The sequence below is a fragment of the Zootoca vivipara genome, chromosome 7, assembly GCF_965207765.1.
Source record: "Zootoca vivipara chromosome 7, rZooViv2.hap1.1, whole genome shotgun sequence".
NCBI classification, from domain to species: Eukaryota; Metazoa; Chordata; class Lepidosauria; order Squamata; family Lacertidae; genus Zootoca; species Zootoca vivipara.
This window is the reverse complement of record NC_142590.1, coordinates 73882636-73900516: the sequence shown is the minus strand read 5'-3', so window position 1 is coordinate 73900516 and position 17881 is coordinate 73882636. Positions and strand designations below refer to the sequence as shown.

General features: G+C 44.7%; 1 protein-coding gene across 1 annotated transcript; it reads right to left on the bottom strand.

Annotated features, from left to right (window-relative positions):
• Positions 1-3414: 3414 nt before the first annotated feature.
• Positions 3415-17624, bottom strand: LOC118089372 (WAP four-disulfide core domain protein 8). Its single transcript, XM_088674581.1, has 6 exons — positions 17514-17624; positions 16334-16477; positions 7950-8078; positions 5910-6047; positions 3732-3878; positions 3415-3608 (listed from the first exon to the last, which is right to left on the bottom strand). The coding sequence occupies exons 1-5, from the start codon at positions 17599-17601 to the stop codon at positions 3742-3744; spliced, it is 636 nt and encodes a 211-aa protein (XP_088530707.1). The 5' UTR covers positions 17602-17624; the 3' UTR covers positions 3415-3608; positions 3732-3741.
• Positions 17625-17881: the final 257 nt, after the last annotated feature.

Sequence of the window (17881 nt, the reverse complement as noted above, 5' to 3'; positions counted from 1 at the left end):
CTCTTGGTGCCCACATGCCATTATTTTTAGATGGAGGAACAGTATTCTAATCACGTCTGGGTTGAGCTAGAAACTGTTGCTTTGAGCACTTAACCTTTCAGCAGAGATATTACTTCATGAAACAAAAAGAAGACAATTCTACACCCCCCACCCTGGAGCCTTTGGCATTCATTTCTGGGCCTGAACCCAACAATGTTTGTCAGCAGCAAAGGTCTTCTGGTTACATCTGGATTGGGCCACAAAAACTCTGTTGCTCTCAGCACTTCACTGTTGACAGATCTAAGGTGTGACAGGACAAAGGCAGCTCTGCACACAAAGAAGAAAATGGCAGCCATCCTCATGGGGTGGCTGGCACAATTTGCAAAGGGTTCAAGGCAGAAATTTATGGTCTTTTGTGCATAGCTTTGTAAAAAGGAGACACACAGCACATTAGCTGCCATTTCATAGAGCTGGGGAATTGAGGAAACTTTGTTGGGGGTCTACAAGATTTACCGCAAATTCTTAGCAACCTTACCAAACATTTCCCATGAGAGGGATTGATGGTGATAACTGAAGGTGTGTGATGAAAAGGCCCATACATATTTAAAGAATAGATATGTACCGATACTGCCATATTCTCTGCCCAAACTGCTGAGTCTTCATGGCACCCTCAGAATGTGGCTTTTAAATTTGATGGGAAGCTAGCGTTTTCATACCTTTGGTCTGGAGAAAGGACTAGTTGTATTTGTATAGGTCCCTAGTCCTAGCTGCAACTGTGAATTTGCTTCATTTCTCGGTTGATTTGGCAAGGAAAACGCAACTGTCAAGCTTGGGAAAGAGTTTTCCCCACAAAGCAGAAACAGGGAAGTTGATTACTGAAAGCCAGCCTCCGCCAACAGCCAATTACTCTCTTTCACCACCTCTTTAATGAACATGCTAATAAGTTTCAGACTGTTTTCTAAGAACTGGGAGTGTTTCCAGAGCAAGAGATTTCATGCAGTACCATTCCCTCTGTATTATTCTTCATCAGCATGGGTTATTCGGGGCTCATTCACATGAGCCAGTGGTAATCACACGGCACTGTCCTATTCAGGTAGCACACAGGTAACACAGCCAGGAGTTATCAGGGGCAGTGCCAGAAACACAGCCAAAGTCCAAAACGAGGTGCAACACAATAGCTCTACCTGGAGTTGCTGAGATTTGAACCCGATACCCTTTTCTGAAATGCATGTGCTCTGCCACTGAGCTACAGCCCATTCCTATTTGGGTGTGGGTCTTGTTACTTGAACATACTTTTTGCAGTTGTGTATTTCATATGCATTTTTCTGCAGTCAGAGTCAAATCACACTCCGCACAGAAGTAGCTCCCAGACGGATGCCTCCGCAATGAGAAAGGTGATCAACATCTTCATGACATTGTCCCTGAAGGTGGCTAAGGCTGAAGCCTGGGTTTAAACTTTCCCAAGTATGTTGTCAGCTCTCCAAAGTGGGAGGTATGTTGTTTTCTCTTTGAAGACCATTCTGGATTCTTCCAGTGCAGAAATGTCATTTCCCCCCTAGGCTTATATATTTGTCTGTTGAACCCCTTGGCCTATGGCTTCTATAAAACAGCAGAAGATGTGCTCATTTCTGTCTTAATCAGCATTGCAAAAGATCTCTCTGGACACTCTCCTGCAACACTGGAAAGCCTTACAAAACTTCCCAGCGACAAAGAGAGCAGCAAACACGGATAGCTTATCTAGCGTATTCCATGGAGCAATTCAGTCATCAAGGAGTGTAAAAAAAACTGAAGGTGACAGTGAGATATGTGGGAGAAGAGTGGCAATTGCAGTGGTCCAGCACCTAAGATTTCAAAGATATTTCCAAACCTAAAGAGGAAATATCAACTCTGCTTCCAGGTGTCTGTGATCCAAAAAACAATCTGTAGATAGGCAGGCAGTTTCCTATTCCCCAGCCCTTAATGTTGTATTTGTGGAATGGTTTGCATTTGGACATTAGTGTGTGGAGAATGGCTTGAATAGTCCCATCTCACTGCACCTCCTGATCATGATTGCCCCCCCCCCACCTGCCACGGACATTGGGTGGGTGATGTGCTCTTTTGTGGGCGATCACTTTTTCATGCAATAAATGTTCAGTTACTCACATTTGCAGAGACGCGGGTGGCACTTGTGGTCTAAACCACTGAGCCTCTTGGACTTGCTGGTTGGAAGGTTGGCAGTTTGAATCCCAGCGACGGGGTGAGCTCCCGTTGCTCCGTCCCAGCTCCTGCCAACCTAGCAGTTCAAAAGCATGCCAGTGCAAGTAGATAAGAAGGTATCGGTGTGGCGGGAAGGTAAATGCCATTTCCATGTGCTCTGGTTTCCCTCACGATGCTCTGTTGCGCCAGAAGCGGTTTAGTCATGCTGGCCACATGACCTGGAAAGCTGTCTGTGGACAAACACCGGTTCCCTCAGCCTGAAAAGTGAAATGAGCACCGCAACCCCAGAGTCACCTTTGACTGGACTTAACCATCCAGGGGTCCTTTACCTTTACCTTTTTTAAAAACCTTACTCACATTTTGCAGTGAACTAAGTCCCCCCCCCCTCAAAACACTTTTGCTATAGATATTTCTTCTTCTACTTCTTTGCTTACCCCTAATGTACAACCTACTGTGGTATCCTGCGGGCTTGGGAAGCGTACTCACTGTGTGAGGAAACCAGCAGGTTTTCCCAAATGCTAGGAAGCAGCAGGAAAGTGTCAACAGTAGTATTAATTTCTGATAACAACTCCATATAGCAGCTCCCACTTGCTGCACAGACAAAGCTTAAGACTCCAGCAAGTTCTCACTTAGCTATGGCAGGAACTGCTCCCCAGGCAGGGAGTTTCAATTACTGATCAGGCATGTCTGGACAGACCACAAACACTACAGCTACAATATTTTTGGAATGGCAATTAGAATTACCATGCATTTCATAGTTTCTCTGAGCTCCAAGAGACAAACTGAATCATGGATGGATGATTCAGAGTTTGCTCCCTGCAAGCAGTTTTCACCCCAAGATGACAAGACAATGACAGCTGCTGGAAATTTATATCTGGAAGGATATAGGCCAAGAATTACAATGTAAATATAACAAACATTGGGATATTGGGGGGGGGCAGATATTGGGAATGGAGAAGAAATTTGGTTCCGTTTATTATGAACCTTCCTCAGTCAAACTTCCTGAAACTGTTGTTTTGAGATTTATTTATTTTGCATTGGGGTACCAACCCATGTGCTGTGCTTTAAATGTGAAGGTGTTTAGGTGCTTTCTGCTTTGTGGCAAATAATACAATCTTCCAATACCCAGAAAATGCTCTTCTGAAGGAAATATTATCAATTTACCCTTCCTAGAAAAGCGGAGTTAAGTCACTGTTGTCACATTATCTCCACAGAGTAAGAGATACCGAACAGTTAAATGATTTTAAAAATATTTTTATATTTTATATTTTTTGCAAAAAAAAAAGATGTTTGTTGCAGAACATCTTTCATTGGGAGATTATTCATATATTCCACCAGACTGTGTTCCATCGGAAAAACTTTGAAAAACTTTTGTGTTTTCTTTGTTCCAGTCACGACTTGCTGACAAAAGTTCCCTTGTCAGGAGAATTTTCCTATCAAATGAATAAAAGGATTCCTTAGTTATGATTTCTACATTGCAGGGAGTTGGATAAGAAAAACCCTATGATTTTAACTGAGATACTAGGGAAGGACGAGAAGAGAGACACAAGCAATACCTTTATTTTCTCATGGGTCTATACAACTTTTCCCACAATTTAAATAACAGCACTTTTTCTGTCCTGGACAATCGGAATCACTGCTGCAAAGATCTCCTTCTGGGACGGAGCAGAAAAATGGAAGGCTGGGGCAGCTGCCGGCTTTTTCTGTAACAGAAAAAACCCACCACATGACTGTTCATTTTGTGTTTCCAGAGCCAGATGAATGCTTCAGATAAATAGCTCACCTATGCATGTCCAAAGCCCCACATTTCATCAAGGGCACATCAAAATCCAGCATGGCCTTGTGGTTAGAGTGTCAGACTAGGAATTGGGAGACCAGGGTTCAAATCCCCAACTGGCTATGGGGCTCACTGGGTTGCCTTGGGCCAGCCACTGCCTCTTAGCCTAACCTACTTTTCAGGGTTGTTTTTTTAAAAAAAGGAGGGGTAGAATTGCAAAAAATGAATGGATAAATGAATGAATGAATGTAGTGCAGCCCCACAGAAAGGCATAGAGAGGGGCAGCCCCTCAAGCCAAGTTCCTGAATGATACCATAGGCTGCAAACACTTTGGCGAAATTTCACGGATCTTTGCCTGAAACTAATTGCCTGGGTCAGAGGCTCCTTGCTTGTTTATTCATCACCTATGTTGTTAGGTAACAATTTGTGTTAAAAGATAAAGGTAAAGGGACCGACTCTGGGGTTGTGGTGCTCATCTCGCATTATTGGCCGAGGGAGCCGGCGTACAGCTTCCAGGTCATGTGGCCACCATGACTAAGCCACTTCTGGCGAACCAGAGCAGCGCACGGAAACGCCGTTTACCTTCCTGCTTGGACCGGTACCTATTTATCTACTTGCACTTTGACGTGCTTTCGAACTGCTAGGTTGGCAGGAGACAATTTGTGTTACTAAATAGCAAATCTTCCTTCCTTGTGTCATTGTTTAGTATCAACATGTTACATGTGAATCTTGAGAAAGGTAACCTCAATGACATCGAGATTCACATGTAACCTGATGTCACTAATTGCTGGAAGTAGAAGCTCTTCTCCAATGAAGACGGGTGTTGTGTGCTTAAGAGAGAAAGAATTTGGGAATTTGTATGGAGCCCAGATTGAATTCCAAAGAACCAGCTGTTGATAGAGAGAGGGTGTCTTTGCTCTTCCATTGAGAGAGCACTTTGTATTTATGTTCCAGTTATGGAAGATAATACTTTCTATGAAAGTTATGCTTTGTACAAAGTGACATTTTGTGTCTATCTTCCAATTTTGGGGGATGGAGCAATGATTGAAAAGATAGCCCATTGTCTATTTCATCTTATATATCTGCCAGAGTGGATCAGTTATTTTGAATTCTGGCAGCTATCTAATTGCAATCAGCATCTGCAATGGCTCTAGATCAAGGGAAATAATAGTACCACTGTGTTCTGCTCTGGTCAGACCTCACCTGGAGTACTGTGTCCAGTTCTGGGCACCACAGTTCAAGAAGGATACTGACAAGCTGGAACATGTCCAGAAGAGGGCAACCAAAATGATCAAAGGCCTGGAAACAATGCCTTATGAGAAACGGCTTAGGGAGCTGGGTATGTTTAGCCTGGAGAAGAGAAGGTTAAGGGGTGATATGATAGCCATGTTCAAATATATAAAAGGATGTCATATAGAGGAGGGAGAAAGGTTGTTTTCTGCTGCTCCAGAGAAGCGGACACGGAGCAATGGATTCAAACTACAAGAAAGAAGATTCCACCTAAACATTAGGAAGAACTTCCTGACAGTAAGAGCTGTTTGGCAGTGGAATTTGCTACCAAGGAGTGTGGTGGAGTCTCCTTCTTTGGAGGTCTTTAAGCAGAGGCTTGACAGGCATATGTCAAGAATGCTTTGATGGTGTTTCCTGCTTGGCAGGGGGTTGGACTGGATGGCCCTTGTGGTCTCTTCCAACTCTATGATTCTATATACTTCACAGATCCTTACATAGCTTTTTCCTACCTGCGGTTTCTACTCATGGGGAATGGATAAAGATAAAGTATTGGTTTTGGTCTGGGGAATCCTAACTACAGATCCTTATTTAAACATAAAGTTCATTTGATTGCCTTCAGCAGATTACTGTGTCTCAGGTTAACCTAAAGCACTAAATGACAACATATTGTAGGAAATCAGACACAAAAAGCCAACACAGAAGAACCAGCTTTAGCTATACACCATACCTTGTGGGTTTCTGCAAATCTTGCCACAATTGAAGTAGCAGCACTTTTGAATCCCCTCACAGTCATAGTCATAATTGCAGAAATCCTTTCCCTTTACACTGCATTTGAATGGATTTGGGGGGCAAGTTCCAAATTTTTCTGGAAGTAGAAAATAGCGGGGTTAACAAATACCAAAATACACTATGCCTAAAAACATTGTTGTGAACTTAAATGAAACAAGGGTAGCAAAACATTATGTGCACAGGAAAGTCCTATGTGAATTATACACAACCAGCCATTGAGTTAATGGTTACTGGACTTTGGGTGATTGCGGGTCACATTACAAAATCAGCCCGTGGGAATTGAAAGCTGAATGAGCAGAAGTTCAATGAAGATGGGAATGTATGGGAAGAATGCAATGCTTCATTAAATGGTTTGGTGCAAGAACTGGTACAGCCGGAAGGGGGACAGGGGATTATTATTATTATTCATTTAATTTCTATACCACCCTATACCCGAAGGTCTCAGGGTGGTTCACATAAAGCAGTGATGGCCAAACAGGACTACGTAGCTAACAGGACTAGTGGTCAGGGATGATGGGAATTGTAGTCCCAAAACAGCCGGAAGGGCAAGATCCTTTATGGCCATCACTGACATAAAGGATCACATACATAGAATCAAAATATAAACAACAACCCAATTAAAAAAAACCGTAAAAAGAGCCAGCATTTTAAAAAGAGCATAGGATGTAGATCAGGTCAGGCAAAGGCCGGGTTAAAAAGGAACATTTTTGCCTGGCGCCTAAAGGTTTATAGTGCACTGCTCCTTGATTAAAAACAGAGAGAGAAGCTGCTACACATTGAAAATTCAATGCCACAGAGAAAGGTTCTAACTTACCAACCTGCAGGACGTGCAAATATATTTTTATGTTTTAGTTTATAGAAACATTTATTTTTTAAAAAAAAACATATTGACATTCTTTCTCACAAGAGAGAATACTTTTTAACCAGTTTGTGATTCCCTCTGAGTGCAGCCCTTGTAAGTGGACTTGGAACTATGGGATTTGGTTTCACCTGGAGCACGAGAGGAGGCAAATTTTGCATGGCAGTTTTTGATATCGAGGATAATTTTTGATTACAATTGGGCACCATTTGCAGTCAAGATTGTAGATCGAACCTTTCAAAACTGCACTGATTTTAACCAGTTTTGGCAGGATGGTATTCTATTGTTTACTCAGCAGCATTAGAATGAATCTGCATTTTTTGCATAAGAAACTAAAAAAAAGAGTCCATTTAACAGTGGCACTGTGGGCTAAACCACTGAGCCTAGGGCTTGCTGATCAGAAGGTTGGCGGTTCGAATCCCTGTGACGGGGTGAGCTCCCGTTGCTTGGTCCCAGCTCCTGCCAACCTAGCAGTTCGAAAGCACGTCAAAATGCAAGTACTGTAGATAAATAGGAACCGCTACAGCGGGAAGGTAAACGGCATTTCCATGTGCTGCTCTGGTTTGCCAGAAGCGGCTTTGTCATGCTAGCCACATGACCTGGAAGCTATACGCCGGCTCCCTCGGCCAATAATGCAAGATGAGCGCGCAACCCCAGAGTCGGTCACGACTGGACCTAATGGTCAGGGGTCCCTTTACCTTTACCTATTTGTGGGGGAGGTTGTTAGAATTCCTGGGCAGTGCTAAGTACTGCTTGACAGTAAACGATGCGAAAGGTCCAGGGAGTCCTTTGCCAGAAAATGGTTCATGTTGTCCTACCGCAAGTCTTTCGCACTGAGAGCACTGAAACTTGAAGCAAGGGCCTCAGAAACTGGTAAACGGTACCATTTCATTTCATTTTTTTTTAAAAATTAAATTTATATACCTCCCTTCATCCAAAGATCACAGAGCAGTGTGCAACATAAAAATGCAAAAGGAGAAAACAAAATACATAACAAAGACAAACCAACCAATAACCCACCTCCCACAAAAAGCCATAGATGGCTTGGTCAGCCAAATATATATTTATATACAACTCTGGTATCAGACAGAAGGAGAAGCAGCTTCATTCAAAACCTACCTAGTGGTGGCAGGCAAGATGCAGGTGGCATCTGTGCCCAGAGGGCCAGCAGCCCCACAAAGGCTAAGGTGCTTCTGGCCTTCATGGTGCATTCAGAATCTGGTTCTGAATGTTCATCACTGGGCCAGGCTGGTGATATTTAAGCTTGCTAAAAGGGTGGCACTGGATCCCAAGAGGGAGGAGCCCTGCCCCACTTTTGTCACCCAAACATGCCTTGCAGATGCCACTCCATTACCCAATCTTTATTTCACCTATAGTCTATATGCCGGTATACTCTTGCATTCGGTAGCTATGAGCCTCTGACCTACAATCTGGAATTCCGGCAGTTATTAGTGAGTGCAATGAGTACAGGGTTAGGAAAGGGGAAATCCTACGTGCTTCTTGGAGCAGGACTTGGCTGCTTTCTGGGTGTGCTACTTTCCAAATCTTCCTGGTCATGATCAGAGTGATTCACTCAGGCAATGGAGGCCAAAGACAGCACAGCCTGCCTTCCTGTAAACAGCTTTCATGGGGGGGTGGTGGGTAATATGGGGTGAGAACTCAGCTGAAACCTCATTCAACCTTCTGCGTGGTTTGCATAATGTGCAAATTCGGCTGCCTAAATTTGGGGGACAGAAACCAGGCAACCCTAAGCTAGAGACAATAAGCTTTTAATTGAGAGATATTTTTGGATGTATAGTCATCACTTAAAATGGGTGTGTGTGTGCATGCCAGCCTGCTGCCTATGAAGACCTTCCTTGGCACTCACAGACTCTGAGCTCCCATTTTTTAATGGGAGGTAAAGTTATGAACCAAAATGTGCTGGCACCCTTCTAAGGGTCTCACCCTTCTAAGAGCCAGTGTGGTGTAGTGGTTAAGAGTGGTAAACTCGTAATCTGGGGAACCGGGTTCACGTCTCCGCTCCTCCACATGCAGCTGCTGGGTGACCTTGGGCTAGTCACACTTCTCTGAAGTCTCTCAGCCCCACTCACCTCACAGAGTGTTTGTTGTGGGGGAGGAGGGGAAAGGAGAATGTTAGCTGCTTTGAGACTCTTTTGGGTAGTGATAAAGCAGGATATCAAATCCAAACTCCTCCTCCTCCTCCTCCTCCTCCTCCTCCTCCTCCTCCTCCTCCTCCTCCTCCTCCTCCTCCTCTTCTTCTTCTTCTTCTTCTTCTTCTTCTTCTTCTTCTTCTTCTTCTTCTTCTTCTTCTTCTCCTCCTCCTCCTCCTTCTCCTCAAAGTGGCTAACATTCTCCTGGCTCTCAACACACCCTTAGATGGATAGCCTCAAGCACACCCATCCTTTGCACCCTGATATTCAATCTGTTAAATACCCACTGGCAGAGGAAGAGGAGTGTGGGGGGGGGAGCGCACCGCCCCTGACAGTGAGATCTCAGTGGGGTGCCATCGCTGCTACCCGACCCCGGGATGTGCACCAGCACCGCACCGCATCACCTGCTCTCCACCACTGTGAAGACCACTGATCTACAACACCATAATCAATGATGATCTCTTGTCTGTTGTTTTGTTAATGATGCTCAGGGACAATGGCTCTTTAATTCTTTCATATATGGCAGCCCTCGCCATGTGGAGCCCTCCAGGGATTTTGGACCACAACTCTCAACTAGCATGCCCAGTGGTCAAGGCTGATGGGAAATGTAGCCCCATAGGGGGACTACATAGTTCCACAATGCATATGGAAGGCATTGGGGAAGGGGTGGACTAAAAGATGTCAAATGGGCGACAAAGGAAATGAAGGAGAAGGAAAGAGAGAAAGCTACAGAGGTCATTTAACAATTGACTTCACAGTATTTACAGTACAGTACAAGGAAGGAAGTAGATTTCCCCAATACTACAAGCTGACCTGTGGGTCAATGCCGACAGGAGAAATTTGAGAAATGCATACTATTCTAGTCTTGCGATGTACGTACTCCATTCACCTATAGATGCCTGCACACATCTCTCTGCAAACAAATGTTTGGTTACCCTTCTATTGGTCAACATTCCCAAGGTGAGCAGTTTTAGTGAGGTGCTGGGAAAGAGTAGTACCCACTCTACAAGACTGCTGACGGCACCTCTGTAGGATAAGTTCCAACAGCTCACACATGGGGAGAATTTTTATTCTGTCTGCATTTTAATTTTGTGATGCAAGTGTACAGTCAAAAATGCGTACAAAATGCATATACAGTGGTGCCTCATGTTGCATATGGGATCCGTTCCGGAGCCCCGTACGTAACATGAGCTGTACGCAACCTGCGCCTGTGCTTCTGCACACTCGCGGGTTGCGATTTGGCGCTTCTGCGCATGCACGGGTTGCAATCCGGCGCTTCTGCGCATGCACGAACCGCCGAACCTGGAAGTAGCTCGTTCCGGTACTTCCGGGTTCGGTGCGTACGTATCCCGCATCTTACGCAACCCACAGCATTCGTAACATGAGGTATGACTGTATTGGGGAATGTTTTCACAAAAATGCACATGGTGATAATAGCATACAAAACTGCATTATACTGAGGGAAATTGCTTGCAAAAATATGTATGTTAGGCAAAACTGAATACAAAAATGTGTAAGTTTTGTGAAATATAAACTAAACTGCTTAAATGCCTTTATCTTCCACAATCTCAAGGTAGTGTACATGGTTATCCTCCTCCCCATTTCACCCTCACAACAACCCTGTGAGGTAGGTTAGGCCAAGAGATGGTGACTGGCCCAACATCACCCCATGAGCTTCATGGCTGAGTGGGGATTACGAACCCTGGTGCCCCAGGCCCTAGTTCAACACTCTAAGTCTAACCATTAAACCACATTGAATTTAATATCGGAAAAATGAGAAAGTGGGGGAAACTGAAAACTTCAAGCTGTTTTACAAATGTTTTTGGGCTTAAAAAAGGTAAAAAGTAAAGGACCGCTGGACAGTTAAGTCCAGTCAAAGGTGACTATGAGGTTGCGGTTCTCATCTCGCTTTTCAGGCTGAGGGAACTGGCATTTGTCCACAGACAGCTTTCCAGGTCATGTGGCCAGCATGACTAAACCGCTTCTGGCACAACAGAACACCATGACGGAAGCCAGAGCACACGGAAACACTATTTACCTTCCTGCCACATCGATGCCTATTTATCTACTTGCACTGGTGTGCTTTCAAACTGCTAGGTTGGCAGGAGCTGGGGCTGAGCAACGGGAGTTTACTCCGTCACCGGGATTTGAACCGCCAACCTTCTGATCGGCAAGCCCAAGGGGCTCAGTGGTTTAGACCACAGCGCCACCCACACCCAGTGTTTCTGGACTACAGCTTGCTTAATCAGGAATTTCGGAGTCATGTGTTAATGATGCTCCCATAATCTCTAACTACTCCCTTGTTGCATGTAAAATTTATGCACCTCTGACCTCAGGCATTATTTGTGTAGCTTCATCTGTGTTCTTTCCTGGCAATGCTAGACTATAATGAAATGTTGGAAACTATCATATTAGGCAGGCAGGCAGGCAGGCAGACATATATGGTTTTGAAATGTTGCTCTGAGTGGAAACCTGTTGATCACAAAGACTTCTGCACAGTTGTCATGTACCTGCAGAGCTGCATTTTCTTGTTAATCACATATCTCAGTCAAGAGCATTCGTTTGGTCAATAGCAGAGCATCCAATTTGACTTGGCTGGTTGCCACAAAACAAATATTACTGAATAGCTAAGCAAAATAAAAAAAAATCCTTCAGTAGCAACTTAAAGACCACCTTAAAGACCTTAAGGTGCTACTGAAGGATTTTTTTAAAATTTTGTTTCGACTCAGACCAACACGGCTACCTACCTGAATAGCTAAGCTTAGCAGATATCAAGCTCCAGGTTCATAAGTACCGGTAATTGCTTCTGACTTTGGCAAAAAAAAAATCTTGTTAGAGCAACAACGAGGCTTGAGGCATCTTAAAGACAAATAGGTTTATTGCAGCACAAGCTTTCATGAACTAAAGCCTACTTCATCAGTTGCATGAAGCGAATTATTAGTTGGCAGGTATTTAAGGGAGAAAGGTATAAAACAAATACAAATGAATGGTAATGAGATGCAATTAGAATGTATATATATGTTAAATAGGCACACCCTTTACAGCTGCAGCTGGGTGATAATTTACTCATCGTTTTTGAGATGACTCTATCAACACACACAGGGGCAGGGAACCATTAGTAAGAAAGCCATTGATGGCAATACCCTGGCATTGATTAGTAACTTTGATTTTAAAAATATATATGCTGGTCTATGACCGTAATAAAGCACTTGATTAAAATCCTTTCTCTCCATTTGACCCTCAAGTGATGGCAATGAACTTCTTGACAATTTGTAATTCAGTTGTTTCGCATTGTATTTATTCATTCGAAGTCCCTTTGTTGTGAAATATGTACGTTGAGGTCAGTTACAGAGTGTCTTGGGAGGCTGAAATGTTCTGCTACTGGTTTGTGGGTATTGCCATGGTGAGGTCAGGTTTGTATCCATATATTTTTCAGGGGTAGAGACTGACCTGTCAATTCTATGTTGAATACAGAAGGATATTTTGGGCAGATGATGGTATCAATCACAGTGGAAAATTGGGACCCAGGTGGCGCTGTGGGTTAAACCACAGAGTCTAGGGCTTGCTGATCAGAAGGTTGGCGGTTCAAATCCCTGCAACGGGGTGAGCTCCCATTGCTCAGTCCCAGCTCCTGCCCACCCAGCAGTTCGAAAGCACATAAAAAAGAAAAAGAAAAAGTGCAAGTAGATAAATAGGGACTGCTCTGGCGGGAAGGTAAAGGGCATTTCCGTGCACTGCTCTGGTTCGCCAGAAGCAGCTTTGTCATGCTGGCCACATGACCTGGAAGCTGTCTGCGGACAAACGCCGGCTCCCTCGGCCTATAGAGCGAGATGAGCGCTGCAACCCCAGAGTCGGACACGACTGGACCTGATGGTCAGGGGCCCCTTTACCTTTACCTTTACCTTTAGAAGACACTATTAGGTCCTGTTACAGTGTTGCTAGAGTAGACATGGAGGCTGAGTTGGCATCTGGTACTGCCATAAGGCATCTGGTACTGCCAACAGTTGCTGCTGCTCGTGAGTAACTGTTTTAGGTGGGGGCTGCGGTAGGCTGTTTGTAAGTAGGCACAAGTCTGGCACCCAACACCACAGAACAGAGATGGAAAGGTACAGAGATATTTCTTCCTGGGGCTATGGCTGAATATGTTGCTCCAAAGGGCGAATCATATTAGGCACCAGAAGTGCATGTTATCACATCCGCACAAAATTTCGCCCAAGACTTGTGCAATCCAAACTGAACGAGACTTTTGAAAGCAATTTCAATAAGAGGCAAAAAGGGGGAAGCTGTTATTATGGTGTGGTACGCTGGTTTGACAGCCACGGACAGGAAGTCCCTACAGAGGGTGGTGAATACTGCACATGATATCATGGGCTGTCCCCTGAGTTCGCTAGATGACATTGCAGGAGACCACTGCCTCAGGAGAGCGAGGAAAATTCTCAGGGACGACTCATACCCCGGCCAGCACCTCTTTAATTTCCTACCTTCGGGCAGGAGATACAAAAGTATAGTCAGCCGCACCAACAGGTTAAAGAACAGTTTTTATCTGTGGGCTGTTGGGCTGCTGAATGGAAAAAAATAGTGGTGCAATTGACTTCCGACAAGCACACAGAGTGTCAACAAGATTGAGTGTATGGGGGGGGGGGGCTCATTTAATTTCACTGCACACAGGTGGTGTACTGACAATAAAGGTTTATTATTATTATAGTTATGAAAGGCCAACATGAAAAGCAGAAAGCAGCTTCAGCTCAGTTCTGTCTCGGATATTAGTTTGTCTACAGTAAATCAGAAGAATGATATCTTAAGAGTTAGCTTTCTGTGGGAGCTGAAGACATAAACAGAGAGATGATCATTTCCCTCTCCAAATCAAGGGCTTCAAATACTTTAGAGACCCAAAGATCCAAATCAAAGAATCATTCAGCTAGATTTTCCTCCTGCAAATGAGGTAAGTAGTTGGCTGGTAAATCCCAATCGGAATAATGTCCATGGATGGTACAGGTGTTTTTGTTGCAGTGTAGTAGTAGTGGTGGTGGTGGTGGTAGTTGCTGCTGCTGCTGCTGGGTGTCCATCAGTGAAACAAGAATTTATGCTACAGGAAAGAGGAGAGAAATATCTATTTGATTAAATGCTACCATCACAAATAGTTGCAGTGTCCAGGGCAGCTGTCTATCAGCTCCATCTGGTACGCAGGCTGAGACCCTACCTGCCTGCAGACTGTCTCGCCAAAGTGGTGCATGCTCTGGTTATCTCTCGCTTTGATTACTGCAATGCGCTCTAGGTGGGGCTACCTTTGAAGGTGACCCGGAAACTACAACTAATCCAGAATGCGGCAGCTAGACTGGTGACTAGGAGCGGCCGCCAAGACCACATAACACCGGTCTTGAAAGACCTACATTGGCTCCCAGTACGTTTCCAAGCACAATTCAAAGTGTTGGTGCTGACCTTTAAAGCCCTAAACAGCCTCGGTCCAGTATACCTGAAGGAGCGTCTCCACCCCCATCGTTCTGCCCGGACACTGAGGTCCAGCCTCCTGGCGGTTCCCTCACTGCGAGAAGCAAAGCTACAGGGAACCAGACAGAGGGCCTTCTCGGTAGTGGCACCCGCCCTGTGGAACACCCTCCCATCAGAGGTCAGAGAGATAAACAACTACCTGACATTTAGAAAATACCTAAAGGCAGCTCTGTTTAGGGAAGTTTTTAATCTGTGATTTGATGTATTTTAATGTTTGTTGGAAGCTGCCCAGAGTGGCGGTGTATAAATAATAAAGTATTATTATTATTATTGTTATTGTTATTATTATTGCAGTATGTAGAATGACTCACATTCTGCGTGGATTAGTGCAGGTTACACAATTCTCATGCCCTATCTGAACTATATGAAGGAGGAGTTGCTGACCTTGGCTTCTCTAGTACACATAATATCTTCTCTTGCTGTAACATGGCATATCTCTGATGAAAGTCTCTGAATCTAATAAGCACCAAGAGCCTAAACTCAATACTTCAGTAATTTATATCTATATTTATAATTAGGTTATGATTATCCACTATTGGCTCTGCAACAATATAGAGCTGCAGTGTGATATGCATGAGTCATGAATAATAATTGGACTAGATCACCCTCAGGGTCACTTCTGACTCTACAATTCTATGATTCTGCAATGACTTGCCCTGTTAGAATAAGAGAAAGGAGACCAGGATAATATCAGGATGCTTCCTCCATCTATTCCACCTGGGATTGCATTCTCCCACACCACAACCAACAGCTACACTACAGTTAGAAGAGAGTTAAGATGCCACCATCATGCCTGATGTCACTTCCAGTGGGATCCCTCCACCGAATGGGAACACAGATTTTGCATATCATGGGTTGCTTCCAATGTTGACCACACTCAGAGTTGACCTATTGGAATTAATGGACATAACTAACACAGGCCCGTTATTTCCAAAGGATAAATTCTGAGAGCCCTTCCACTCTTGATCTCCAGCAACTGTGGGATCCAGGTAGCAAAAATATCACTGGGCACAAACAGAGTGGTTTTGGAGAAAAGTCACTCTGATCCATAGAGATGTCCTGCAGTTAGTGAAGGAGGGTAGGGAGCCCTTCTGCATTGCTGAGAGATCTCAGTATTCACTTAAAAGGAAAAGAATCCCACCTTTCTCCACCATTGCTGCATCCCATCAGGGGTGGTACTTCCTGTTTCGCCACTTAAGGAAAGGGGAAAGTGCCACCTTGCCACGCCACTGCTGCTGCCGCCACCACTATCTGTCTGCTCCTGCCGCCGCCACCTGCTTTGCCATGTGCCCTGCTGCATCTGCCAATGGTGCAGAAGCAGCAGCACCATTTGTGCCAATTTCCCACAAGATTATGCCAATTTTGGGTGAGACCTCTCCACCACTGGTAAAGGGGGTGGGGCAGGGGGCGTAGCTGCGGGGATGCTGCCTGGGGGGCTTCTACTGCCTGAGGCAGCTGCCTCAGCTTGCCTAATGGGTGAGCCGGATCTGCATCCCATAATAGAGATGTAGCCAATGTGGTGTCCTTTGAACAGCCTCCATCATCCCTAACCATTGGCCATGCTAGCTAGGGCTGATGGGTTTTGTAGTCAGATAAATCTGGAATGCACCATGTTGGGTAGCCCTGCCATAATAGAATGCTAAGCCTCTTCTTCTCCAGCCATCCATGCTTGGAACATTTTCAGCATCCTTCCTGAGATGCAAGCAATACCACTTTCAATTTCCCGAGTTGTTCTCCTCAAAGGAATCCTAACCCATTTTGCCACCCACAAGGGAAATGCTAACATCATTGGCGAAAAACCTGTCCTGAATCAACACAATGCAATGATCTTGTTGCATACAGTACCAAATACTGGGTCGATGCAGTCTTTTCCACACATCCCTTCGCAACACTTCATGGACCCTTTACAGTCAAAGTCATTATTGCAATGGTTGGGGGGATTGATCATCCGGCATCTTACAGTAACCACTGGGCACTGTCCTGGTTTCTCTGCAACAGGAAGAGCAAACATGGAATGAAAGAAAAGGGCATAATTGTTATGCTTCTTGGACTTGCCAGATAATTACTCTCAATGCCAATGACCCATCTAGTCCAGCATCCTGTTCTCACAGTGGCCAACCAGATGCCTGTGGGAAATCCCCAGACATGACCCAAGCACAAGGGCTCTCTCTCTCCCCTCCTGTAGTTTCCAGCAACTGCTTTTCAGAAGAATTACTGCCTCCTGCCATGGAGGCAGAGCAGAGCCATTGTTACTAGTAGTAGCCATTTATAGACTTATTCTTTCAGAAAAAAAGTTCCATATGTTAAGTCTGAATCCAAGTTGAAAGAACAGGGCAGAATTCCTCAGTTAGCAGTCTTCATGGAAACTGGTTCCCCTGCTCTGAGAAAAGCAGGAGGAGTTTACCAGACAAGGCGAGCTACAGAAGACTTCAGGAGGGCTATCTTGAAACATGGCCAGTATTAAGAGCATGCTCCTCAGCATAGCTAGAATTGCTATTTGTCAAGTGTTTGCCTGCTCATCCATTATTCTGTCCTTGGCTTCAGTATCAGATATGCTATTGAACACTCAAAGTAATGGAAACAGAGAGGGTATGTGGTTTGTTTGTTTTTTAGTCTTTCTAGTCTGGCACCAGTTAGACTCACCCCACTCCCACTCCAGGACCTACCAAACCCTCAGGGTGCCCCCCCTCTGTAACCACCAGTCCCCACCCTCTCACCTGCCAGAACCACACCAGGCTCTACTATGGACCAGCCCATACTTGAATGGACATTTGGCTTAGTGGGTCACAAACGGTGCAAGCATACCTTAAGACCAATGTTGCTAGCTTGATGTCCTCCAGACATTGTTGGATTTCAACTGTCCTGATCGCTGTCCATTGGCTATGCTGGTTTATGGGAGTTGGAGCCCACCAACATTCAGAGGGTACCATGTTGGCTAACCCTGCGCTAATCTGATTTCAAAGGATGAAATGATGGCAGGGGAAAAAGCCCATCCCTTATAGCACATGGTTGTCTTGGGACTTACCTTTTGGTCTTCCTGCACCAGATGCAGGTGGCATCTGTGAAGAAAGGACTAGGATGCTCAGAAGGAGGAAGGCACCTAAAGTCTTCATGATGTTAGCCAGATATCAATGCCTAAGACTGAGCCAAGTCAGTATTTATATTGGTAGGGGTGGGTCAGGAGATGATGCCATCTTTTCACGCCCTCATTCTTAGCTGGTGCATCTTGCTAATTCTGTTGGGTTGTATATAGTTTCCATCTACGTCACATCTTGCAACAGTAGACACTGGAATTAACAGATTATAATCTGCAATGAGCTTCCCCATCTTGGTGTTGTCCAGAAGTTTGGAGTGACAACTCCCATTAGCCTCAGCCAACACAATGAATGGAGC